The sequence below is a fragment of the Carcharodon carcharias genome, chromosome 1 (genome assembly GCF_017639515.1).
Source record: "Carcharodon carcharias isolate sCarCar2 chromosome 1, sCarCar2.pri, whole genome shotgun sequence".
NCBI classification, from domain to species: Eukaryota; Metazoa; Chordata; class Chondrichthyes; order Lamniformes; family Lamnidae; genus Carcharodon; species Carcharodon carcharias.
Genome location: NC_054467.1, coordinates 34,704,789 through 34,717,772, shown reverse-complemented (window position 1 = coordinate 34,717,772; position 12,984 = coordinate 34,704,789). Strand labels below are relative to the sequence as shown.

General features: G+C 40.1%; 1 protein-coding gene across 1 annotated transcript in view; it reads left to right on the top strand.

Moving 5' to 3' along the window:
• Positions 1–242: 242 nt before the first annotated feature.
• Positions 243–12,984, top strand: part of LOC121270245 (ADP/ATP translocase 4-like) — a 112,873-nt gene continuing 100,131 nt past the window's right edge. The window contains exon 1 of the mRNA XM_041175592.1: positions 243–453. Coding sequence (XP_041031526.1) covers positions 243–453 — 211 coding nt within the window. The remainder of the gene's footprint in view (positions 454–12,984) is intronic.

Sequence of the window (12,984 nt, the reverse complement as noted above, 5' to 3'; positions counted from 1 at the left end):
CCGATGCTGCCAGACCTGCTGAGTTTTTCCAGGTAATTCTGTTTACGTACTGACGTCACATGGTCGGCGGCATGTGTTGTCGTCACAGGCAACGAGCTGGTCACGTGGCCTGAAACCTTCATTCTCAGGCGAGGCGGCGCGATTAAGTGTTGGCTCTGTCCCTCGTGCTTGGAAGCCCGTTAACGGTGCTGGCTGCGTGCTCAACGCATTTCTTTATATATATATCTCGTTCGCCGTTAGCAATGGCCGCTGGGTCGAATATTTTTGACTTAACGTCCTTTGTCAAAGACCTACTAGCTGGCGGTGTCGCCGCTGCCGTCTCTAAGACAACTGTGGCACCCATCGAGAGGGTCAAGTTGCTGCTGCAGGTGCAAGCATCAAGCAAGCAGATCAGCGTCGACCAACGGTACAAGGGAATTATTGACTGCGTGATCCGGATACCGCGGGAGCAGGGTAAGCGAGGCAATTAAAGACGAACAAATGTCAAACATAATAAAAATCCATGCCAGGTTGAAATTTTGTGGGCTTTGCGTCTTATTTTCTTTCCCGATTTTTAGTTTTGGTTGAATTGTTAATTTGGCCATTCGACCGCCTGCAGCTTCGGGCTTTCACCTGAAATGCCTAACTCTTTCTTAATGCCCGATGAGCGCGACGCGATGATAAATGTTTTGAATTGGAATTGGTGGCGTTTGTAAGGAGTCCGCAGTTCGGCTGGAGCAGCACTCGCGACCTGGCCAAACACATGGCCGCTTTGCCGCCGCCAGCCGAATGCGGTCAGCCTGGGCTTGAGCCAGAGGTTCACACCATCACCATCCTGGTTGTCTTGTTCTGCCTCTGCTGCAGTCTGAAGGGCATTATATTCGAGATGACGATGACCCACGACTGGTGACACCGGGCAAGTGTTGAGGCTTGAGATTTTCTTTGCATGTAAACGAGCGTTTTTTTTTAAGTTTGGGCTTCCATTTGGTAAAATAGTTTGATGGGCACCCTTCAGAGTGGCTTGCATTGGCTTGAAGTGAGTTGCACTTTTTAAATCAAAATGTATGCACCCTTCTCAGTGAGACTTGGCGGGTCTTGGATTGACAGCCACACGATTGCACATAACGTGAGAGCCATCTGGGTGGAGATGGGTATCTTTTCCAATAAATGGGAACGAGTTAGACAGTAATCGATTATTTCAGTCATGCACGCACTTTGTGCGTTGTTCACATTTTGGCAATGAAGGAAATGGGGACCAAAGCTTCCAGATTGTGACCAGAAAAGTGCATTCATCTCACTAACGGGGACAATGTTTGTTGCATTCTGATGCCAGGATTATTGCAGAACAATGTTGAAGTAAGGAGAGATTCACTATAAAATGTCATTTGGTGCACTTATTGTTTGTAAAATACATCAGTCTGTTGATTTATTATTGTCCTCATCAGACTTCTTTTTGGAAGATGGGAAAAGTGCACCTACAGATTTGAGATTATCTTATCCAGTACATATAACAATGCATTTTGTTGTTACAACTCCAGCACATGCTAAAGTATACCCAGATAATGAGTTGTAAAAGTGAACACCTGCTCATAAGAGATGGGGGAAATCCACCTATAGGGTAAGCCAGTCATCCTGAATCCAAAAGAAAATGTAGTGCAGACTCGAATTTGTAATAGCTGATCCGAGACAATTATTTTTTTCTCTTGCACTATTACGTCTATATCTCTGGCCTCAAAGGGAGTCATTTGCTGGGCTGCTCCTTCATTCAGTTGAAAACTAACTTGTGACTGTTTCTCAGTCACTTCTCCCTCTTCTGCCCCAAAAGCCTTGGCAGAGACTGCCAGCCACTTGAAGTGACATTTTGCAAATAGCTAATTTTAAAAAAAGATCTGATTTTAAGATACCTATCTTTATATATCCCTTTAAATATACTTGAATTTGTGATTTTCTGGTCTTCAATTATGGAACCTTTCTTTACAAGGCTGAAGCTGCACACGGACCTCTGAATAATTATGCCAACAAACTTGGAACATTGCATAAAATCAGCATGACATCCTTCTAGTGAACTTTACACTTGTGTCAAGCTATTTGGGATTAAACAACTCGTGTTCTCAAATCCAGACTAAAGAATGATAGAATTTTGAAAAATTCCAGAGGATTGTACTGATTTGCTCAAAGTTAGTTCATACTTTTATAATTGCTGGTATGCATCAGTTTTCTTATTTCTGAATATTATGTAATAGCTTCCTTTTAAGATTACATTTGATCCATCAGCCTTTGAAAGATGTATCCAATTAGTCCCATAGTCCTTCTTTTTCGTGTCTCTATAGTCTGGCAATTTTTTTTTCCTTTTCATACATATGCCAAATTCCTTTTTAAAAGTTACTGCTGAATCTGTTTCCACCACCCTTTCAGACAGTACAAAACAAGTCGTGGCTAAAAAAAAAATTGCATCTTCTCTCTAATTCTTTAGCCAGGAGAAAAACTGGGATTGTTCTTAGAGCATGTGCCTTTGCATGATATTGTTGAGGGACAATATATAGATGTGAAATAGTTGGGCCAAGAATCTATCCTTATGGGACCCTGATAACTGTGTGGGAGCACAAAGATGAGCCGTTGCAAGTGATTCTTTGGCTATGATTAGATAAGAATGGAAGCAGGTGAGAGCAGTCCCAGCCAGCTGAATGACTGTGGGGAGGCATTGAGGGAGGATGGCAAACAGTGTCAAAGACTGCAGACAGGTCAAGAAGGACAAGGAGGAAATGTTTATCTTAGTCACAATCACACAGGATCCTGTTTGATAAGAGCTACTTTGGTACTGTGAGAGGGGTGGAAACTGGATTTGGGCATACTTGGGAGAGGAAAGGAGGTTGGAGTCGGGGTGACAGCTTTCAAAGATGTTGGGGGTCAAGTTTTGCTTTTTTGAGGAGAAGGGTGATGACGGAAGAAGGACAACACCTGAAAAGAGAACTGTTGACAATTTCTACTAACATGGGGCCAAGAGAGGAAGTTGGGTGGTCAATAGTTTACTAGGAATAGGATTGATGGAACATGAGATCAATCTCATTGACAAGGTGAGTTCAGAGAGGGCATGAGGGGCAATAGAGGAGAAACTAGACAACGATGTGACTTCAGGGCAAGGGCAGAGAGGAGCATTAAAGAAAGTTTGGCCAGATGTGCTAGGGGAAGGGAGTGAAATAGCAGAGGTAGCTGATTGGATGGTCTCAATCTTAGTGACAAAGAAGTTCATGAGCTCCTCGCACTTGTTGGAGGTGGAGGTGTGAATTTATCAGTCTTTAGTACCATTATTTTCTTCATTACTGTCATGTTGCTTATGTTGGTGAATCCCTGCTCCTGATTCAGTATTAGCTTCCATGGGGTGTCTGGCAAACTGTCCTTTTTCTCCATTGTAAATCCTGATGCAAAGGAATTTTCAGCATGTCCGCTGTTTCCTTACTTTCACTGACAGAAACACTTACCAGTTTACAAGGTGCCCACATTACAATTGTAGACGCTTTTACGTTGATTTTGCTATCCCTTGCAAGTTTATTTTCGTTCTGTCTTTATAGCTGTCAAGTGGTTGAGCAGCTGGGAACAGAAAGTAAAGATAATGTCAGGGACTTTGATTGGCAGAATGTGACTGGTGGTGTCCAGCAAGGATATGTGTTGGGGCCTCAACTATTTACCTTATTTAGTAACAGCTTGTATGTAGCTTCCACATATCCAAATTTACCAATGCCACAAAGATAGGTGGCATTGTAAAGCAATGTATAACATTACAAAGAGCTATTGATAGGTTAACTGGGCAAAACATGGCAAATGGAATTCATTGTATGTAAATATGATTAGAGGAGTAGAATACAAGGGAGTAGAAGTCATAACTCAGCCATTCAAAGCCCTGGTTACACCACACTTGGAATGCTGTGAACAGTTTTGGGTGCCACATGTTAGGAACAATTTAGTGGCATTGGAGGCAATGCAGGGTTGATTTACCTTAATGATACCTTGACTCCAAGGATTAAAATATGAGGAGATTACATAAACTAGGGTTACATTTTCTGTAATTTAGGTTAGGAGGTGATTTAATTGGAAGTTTTCAAGATATTAAGGGGAACAGAAAGGGAAGATAGAGTGAAACTACTTCCAGTAGTTGGGCAGTCTAGGACTAAGGAGCATAGTCAGAAAAATAGAGCCAGATTTTGGAGTGTAATTGGGAAACAATAATATGCAAAATGTATTAGAAGTTTAGAATTCTCTTGTGCAATTGACAGTTGATGATAGATCAGTTGTTAATTTTAAATCTGAAATTGATTCTTTGTCAATGGAAGATAGTAGAGAAGACATACATGGATTTGGTCACCGATCAACCTGTTACAATTTTGAGGTTTATAAGATTATTATGAGGTCTTGTGGTGCAGTGGGTGGCATCCCTGTCTCTGAGTCAGAGGCTTCAGGTTCATGTCCTGCTCCAGGACTTGATGGCTAAGGAAGGTGCATTCGTAGCGCAGCCAAACAGCTTGAGTATCAACGCATAATACTTCTAACACACACCAGTGGCATGGGCTATGAGCAGGAGAGATTCTTGGTTAGCCATGTGATGGAAAGAATGTTGGAACCTCCACCATTATTATCCATAGCTCCAAGCTTCCACGTGCATGTTACTATAGCAACAGGGACTGCTTGAGGGCCTGGTTGGCTCAATAGCTAATGTGGATCAGATTGGTGCCAACAGCACTGGGTTCGATGCTGTTCTGGGCTGGGTTAGTTTCAGGACCTGTCTCTTTGCCCTACCCATGGTAGAGGTTGTGGCACTCTGGGTCAGACCTACTCTTGGACAGAGAACTCAGGAATAAAATTATTATATTTTGGTACTGTAGCTTTGAGTTTAGGGTAAAAGAAGAGGGTCATGTGACCTGTTCTGGAGTCTGACAGTAGAACCTGGGTGGTTTGATTGTCAGGGAACAGAAAGGCTTAGATTGTTTTACTGAGAAGATGTAAGGTATTTACACTTGGCAGCATTGGAGACAATGGCAGCATTCACTGAGTTTACAGTGAACAGATTCTTAGTCTCCTAAAGTCTCAAATGTTGTAAGCAATTGTGCTGTAAGCTGTTCATCTACTTCTAAGATGAAAGGGAATTGGGATCATGGATAGCCAATTAGCATTTCAAACTGGATGCACGGTTAATGTGCTTCATATTGCCATGGGGAAGAGGGCAGAGGAAGACATTTTTGAGATCAGGTTACAAGCTCCTGTACAAATCAGTGATTATCTCAGACAGACAGCAGTTCTATGTGGTCAGCAGAAAGAAGAAGCTGCTTGGCTTTGTGAGCTGCCATAGTTAGATATGGGAGGGAGATGGTCTCTAGTTGAAGAGATGCATCCTGCAGTCATCAAAGGGTTCCGTGAGATTCATCCTGGCATTGCCAGGGGAAGAAGAGTCATCGGAGCAGGCTTTATTGCTGGTGGTGGATTTAAGAATGTCTTCAAAAACAGGAAAATGCTTGGAAATGATAACTCAAAGATACTACTCAATGAAGTGGAGATAAAGGAACCCATTGGAAGCTGGGAACAACTGTTTGTTGTAAGGAATGTAATTCCATGGAGAGTGAGATGTATGATAAGTATAAATGGGGAATGTTTCCCTCTAATTTAAACTATGAGTTGCCTACAAAAAATAAAATAGTTCCATTAATAGTGCATGGTCATTTGTCACAGTAAAGTTGTAAAACATGAAATTTTGTTGTCATTCTTTCAGCTATCAACTTGAAATTCGAATCTCTTTTTAAAAGTTATAGGTGTCTACAGAGATTGTAACATCATGCTGTCTCCGAATGGCAAAACAGTCTCGAGCTAAATGGCCTACTCCTGTTCCTATGTCTTATCTGTTATCAGCTTTCTCTTTAATCCTGAATTACCTGAAAAAACTCAGCAGGTCCGGCAGCATCGGCGGAGAAGAAAAGAGTTGACGTTTCAAGTTCTCATGACTTGAATTGTCAACTCTTTTCTTCTCTGCCGATGCTGCCAGACCTGCTGAGTTTTTCCAGGTAATTCTGTTTTTGTTTTGGATTTCCAGCATCCGCAGTTTTTTTGTTTTTATCACTGTCTACAGTAAACTGGGCAAATGTGTTAATTGGTAAAACAACAGACCTGCATGAAATGTTCAGAAAGAAAGTAATATGACACAGTAGCTGTTTATATGCCTGAGGGGCAAGAAGTCGACTTCCAAAAAACATAGGCAACTAAAGAAAACTCGAAACGTCAACTCTTTTCTTCTCCGCCGATGCTGCCAGACCTGCTGAGTTTTTCCAGGTAATTCTGTTTTTGTTACTGTAGACAGTCTTTGTCTCATCTCATTGAAGTCAGCCTTATCTAAATCTACAATCTTAATAGCTGTCTTGTGTTACTTCCTTTTAATCACTGTGATGAGCTTGATCACATTATGAATGCTACTGGATAACTATTCACATTATTAAGCTGTTAACTAAAGCTGGTTCATAAGTAATTCCAACATGGCATACCTCCTTCTTGGTTCAAGGACATATTACTGCAGAAAAATATTACAGACATACTCAAGAACTTGACTACCTTTCTGACATGGTAGTCTGCTTATCTCAATCTATTTGAAAGTTAAAACACTCCATTAGACTCATTGTACCTTCGTGGCATTGGATTCCTGCCGTTAAATAATCTGCCATTTCACAGCTATACCAGGGGCCTATACAGAACTCCCACTATAGTATTAAATCCTTTTCTGTTTCTTCATTCTACCCATTTAGCCTCCTCTGCCTACTGGCATATCGTTATCACTTAAGAAAGTGATTCCATCGTTAATCACTAAGGCTGTTCCTTCTCCTCTATCATTTTCCCCGTCTTTCCTGTAGATATTTTAATCTCGTATTGTTAGTTCCCAGTCCTAACCATCTTGCAGCCATGTCTCAGTAATGGTTGCCATGTCATACCCTCTAAGTTGAATGAATGCCTGCAAGTTTTTTCCTTGTGCTCCATGTGTTTTTATAAAGAATGTGCACACCCCAATCTGATTTTCTGCTCTAATGATTTACTCATATGTTTCTCATATAACTTCACATCTTTTAGTTTTTGTGAACTACAGATTGTTCACATAATTTATTCACCCAGTTTTCTGCAGTAGAATAGCCATCTTTTTGTCATTAATAATTTGATTAGACACTTTGCATTTTAATTCACAGACCCATTGGAAAGCGGTTGCTGATAACATGTGGGAAATAAATGCAGTGCACATGTCAGTGGCTTTTTAACAGAGCCAACTCATCATCGATTAACTTCTGGGTTTCATTACCAATTAACATCATAAGGCATGTTGACAATGTGCATGAGAAAGCAGTGTTCACCAATGGATTGGGAACATTTGTTAAGAAATACAGTTATGAGAATACTGGAAAGAGCATAATCATTTAATGAATGTAATGCATGGAAGAACCAACAGTAAGGAAATAAGTGGCAGGACTCCAAGATTAAATTGAACACCAAAAGAATCTTTATTATATAAACTTGAACAAGACAAACACAGACAATAATGACTAAACAGGTACATTGAGCAAATAAGATAATGATTGTAAATAGTATGAGCATCTACTCAATCTGACAGATTTAATCCAGTTTAATCTTTTTACTGTGGCTTTCACATTAATCAGCTATATTCATACTCTGAAAGGCAATTCCTTTTTTCCTCTGGGTCTGGCTGCACAGTTCACAGCTCAATTCTATGATATATCTTAATACAACCTCCTTGTCCAAGTATAAGCATCACCGATGGTCACATGCCATGACCCACTAGACAAGTATAGACACTCCCTTGGCATCTATTTCGTAGCTGGACTTCTCTCTTTACAGTGCTACTTGCACCTACCCAATTCTCTAGAACTCCCTCTTTTCCTCTCTAACATACAGAACTGAGTTCTCTGGTTAAACACAACAGACTAGATGTCTGCAGCCTCCCGGTCAGCTTCTCTCACGCTTCCTTATTTTCTAAAAAAACTATAAAACCTGCCAGTTTACCTTTGAGAGCATAGCTGCACCCTCAGCAATTTTCTTTATAACAACCTCTTGTTTCTAAAAACTTCTTGGCTGGGTCAAAAGTTCAAGCATTGTTTGTAAACACGCAGGAAATAACCAATTTGTCTTAAACTGAAATCAAAACCCTTAATATAACCCAGGATATGGACAGCTATAACATCTCCCCAGAAAAAAATGAAATTGTATCTGAACTTGAGGCCTTTTCAATTACAAACCAAATAACATACCTTATCATGCTATCTCTCTTAATTCTTATCTTTGCATATACCTTATTCTTATCTTTGCATATATCTTATATACTAACATTCTCTTCATTGTACATTGAAATACAGGTAAAAGATTCTTACAGACTTGTGGTATACAAATGAATTCTACAAAGTCAGTGTCCCCAGAGTGAATCATGTAAACAGTCAAATCCATAATAGAACATCTGCAGTGATATTTTTTCCCCTGTACCAAGAATAATCTTTTAAGTTGTAAGGTTGTAACATCAGACTCCAACAAAATAGCCGAAGGTTCTTAGTGTGGAACTTCTACAAAAACGCTAAGGATTATTTTCTGTGTAAATTACTATCTCTCCTTGATTACTTGAAACATATATTTCAAATTGTTGAAGGACTAAGACCAGTCTTAATGTTTCCTTTTTAACTGTGGAGTGTTTCCATTGGTACGAGCTAAGTTTTCTTGAGAAACTTGATTTCAGCATTGTCCTCTTGTAACAACAGTGCTCCTACTCCGATATCATTGATATCAATAGCCATTTTGAAAGGTTTATTGTAGTTTACGAACATATGAAATAGCAGAATTAGGCCATTCAGCTCCTCGAGCCAACTTCGCCGTTCAGTAAGATCATGGCTAATCTGTTTGTGTTTCAATTTCTACATTCTCATCTGCCCCAATACCCTTTGATTCCCATGCTTAACAAGAATCTGTCTACCTCCGCCTTAAAAATATTCAGTGACCCTGCTTCCACTGCCTTTTGAGGCAGAGTTCCAAAGTCTCACAACCCTCACAGAGAAAAAAATTCTCCTTATCTCTGTCCTGTAAGGACGACCTCTAATTTTAAAACAGTGCCCAATCGTTCTGTATTCACCCATGAGAGGAAACATCCTTTCCATGTCCACCTTGTCAAAACCATTTGGGATCTTATATATTTCAGTCAAGTCAGCCTCACTTTTCTAAAGTCCAGCGGAAACAAGCCTAGCCTGTCAACCTTACCTCATAAGACAACCCGGTGATTCCAGGTATTAATCTAGTAAACCTCCTCTGAACCGCCTCCACTGCATTTACATCCATCCTTAAATAACAAGACCAAAACTGCACACGGCATTTCGGTACATCCTTACTTTTAAGTTCACTTCCTCTCGTAATGAAGGATAGCATTCCATTAGCCTTCTTGATTACATACTGTACCTGCATGCTAACTTTTTGTGACTCATGCAAGAGAACACCTAGATCCCTCTGGACCTCAGAATTCTGTAGTCATTCTCTGTTTAAGTAATAGTCTGCTTTTTTATTTTTCCTGCCAAAGTGAACACCTTCACATTTTCTCGCATTATACTCCATCTGCCAGATTTTGGCCCACTCGCTCAACTTATCTATATCCGTTTGCAAACTCCTTATGTCGTCTTCACAACAAACTTTCTTACCAACCTTTGTGTTGTCTGCAAATTTAGCTGTCATGCATTCGCTCCCCTCATCTAAATCATTGATGTAAATTGTGAAAAGCTGAGGACCCAGCACAGACCCCTGCGGGACTCCACTTGTCACATACTGCCAATCAGCCAAAGACCCATTTTTGCAAAATCTCTGTTTTCTGCCAGCCAGCCAATCTTCTGTTGGGATTCATATGTTACTCCCTACACTGAGCTTTTATTTTCTGCAGTAACATTTGATGTGGCAACTTATCAAATGCCATCTGGAAATCCAAGCACAGTGCCCAGCTGTAATCTCTTTAATGATCGACTCTTCCCCATGACAGACATCAAGCTAACTGGCCTATAGTTTCCTGCCTCACTCCCTTAAATAGAAGGGCTATGTTTGCCACTTTCAAGTCTGATGGAACCTTTCCAGAATCTTGGAAAATTAACACCAATGCATCTACTACCTCATTAGCCACCTCTTTTAAGACCCTAGGATGAAGTCCATCAGGACCTGGAGACTTGTCAGACCGCAGATCCATCAGTTTGCACAGTGCTGCTTCCCTAGTGATTGTAATTTCACCAAGTTCCTCCTTCCCCTCTAATCCTGATTTACAGCTATTACTGGAATGTCTTTTGTATCCTCCAGAGTAAAGACAGAAGCAAAATATTTGTTCATTTCATCCACCGTTTCCTTATTATCTACTATTAACCTCCCATTCTCATTCTTTAGAGGACAAACGCTCTTGTTACTTACTCTTTTCCTGTTTAGATACCTGTAGAAACTCGTGCTATCCATTTTCACATTTCTAGCTAGCTTCCTCTGATACTCTAATTTCTTTCTCCTGATTAATCTTTTAGTCATTCTCTGCTATTCTTTATATTCTGACCAATCATTTGTGCATTTATGTGCTTTCCCTAACTCCTTTAATTTACCACGGGTGGTGGGTTCTCCTTTTAATATTTTTCATTTTAGTGGGAATACACTTACTGAGTATTCTGAAATATCTCCTTAAATGTATACTGCTGCTTCTATATTGATCTATCCCAGTTAACTTCAGTTCGCTCAGCTTTCATGCCTACATAGTTGCCCTTATTTAAGTTTAAAATACTCGTCATACACCCACTCTTCTCGCATTCATGCTGGATGTAAAATTCACTCATATTGTGGTCACTGTTACCTAATGGTGCCTTTACCCTGAGGTCAATAATTAATCCTATCACATTACACCATACCAAGACTAATGTAAGTGCTGTCTGGTTGGTTTTTAGAACATGTTGTTCTAAAAAAAATCTCGAAAACATTCTATGAACTCCTCATCCTGACTACTATTGCCAATCTGATTTTTCCAGTTTATATGTAGATTAAAGTCACCTATGATTATTGCTGTCCCTTTATCAGAAGCACCCGATATTTCTTCTTGTATACTGTGTCCTACATTGTGGTCACTGTTAGGGGTCCTGTAGACCATGCCCACTAGTGACTTCTTTCCCTTACTATTTCTCATTTCCATTCGAACCGATTCTACATCCTGATCTCCTGAATCAAGGTCATCTCTAACTATTGCACCAATGCCATCCTTGGTTAACAGTGCTACCCCTCCACCTTTACCTAGCTTCCTATTCTTGAATGTCAGATACCCCTCAATATTCAGGACCCAATCCTTGTCATCTTGCAGCCACGTCTGTGCATGGCCATCAGTTCATATTTATTTATTTCAATGAGCACTATCAATTAATTAACTTTGTCCTGAATGCGACGTGCATTCAGATACAGAGCCTTTAGCTTTGTCTTTCTATTAGCCAAGTCAAGTTCATTTGTTAATATGGCGTTCAAGCCTTCAAAAGCTTGAACTTTTGAAGTTCAAATTTGACAAGACTCTGTACAGTTGAATTTCTTGTCTTTCTTTATCAAGGTTGTCAGGGGAGCAAATTGGTGCAGAAATTTGGAACAAATTTCTGATAAAATCCACTCATTCCTAGAAACCGTAGAATTTACTGTTTCTAGGAACAGGAAAGTCCAGAATTGCTTCCATTTTAGCTTCTTCTGATTATACTCGGCCTTGTCCCATAATGTGCCCCAAATAAGTGACTTTAGCTTTGGCAAATTCACTTCTTGCTAGATTTCTCACTAAATTAGTTTTTTGCAACTGGTCAAACAGTGCACTCAGATTTTCCACACATTCCTCCCAAGTTTTACTGTAGATCACTCAATCATCAATATATACAACATAGTTGTCCAGTTACTTTGCCTCCATTTCAGAGGCTAAGGAACAATGTATTCCTCATTCCAAATGGCATAACTTTACATTGACACTGTCAGTCAGGGGTTACAAATGCATATATTTCCTTAGCATGATCTGTTAGTGGAACCTGTTCCACCAGTGTAAAGTTGTTGTGATCCATCTGGTTTTGGCATCATCACCACTGGTGAACTCCTGCTACACTGACCTGGTTCAATAATATAATTGTTATTCCCTTACATGAGCCAATTTCTTAGGGTTAAGCCTGTAAGGATGTTAGTTAATTGGTAGAGCATTTCCTATTTTGACAAAATATGTCAGCCTTATCACTTTCAGTGCCTTCCTCTTCACTTCTCCAGAATATTCCCAGATAACTGAAACTCTGAATCATCCTCATTTTCCAAGGAGGACTAATCTTACGAGCTGAGACCTAGTTACCAGTCTGGAAACAATCCAGGATGTTTCTCCTGCAACATTTCAGTTTCTCTCACCTCCACTGGTTCTTCCAGCACTCTCTGAGAAGCCAGAGCTCTTGAACCAGCCAGATCATTTCCCAGTATAAAATCTATCCCTTTGATAGGCAAACTAGGAACCACTCTAACAATAACATCCCCATTCACTTAATCACTCCTCAGTTTAACTTGGTACAGTGGGACAGATTTGTAACTTCCATAAATATCCCCCAATTAATATTTTCTCTTTCATCATTCCATCTGGAAGACAAATTGTATCACAGTTGCCATCAATGACTGAACTGCTCCAACATCCCATTTGCTTACCTACTTCATTGGAAGAATAAGGGGATACCTCTCCCTAGAAATTAAATCTTTATAACCTTCTGTAACTTGTTTCCCAGCATCTATGCTCAGTGAAGATTCCACCTGACTATCTTGAGGAGTCCTGCCACTGCTTTGGTAGAGTCTGAGAACTCATTTTGCACTTGTACGGTTGCCACTGTTTTATCACTCAATCTGTTCTCTAAACCAGTCTTTTCTGAAGACTCCTTAGGCATCCTACCACTGCAACTGATTTACTTCTTAGCTTCCAACACGCTGTTTGTAATG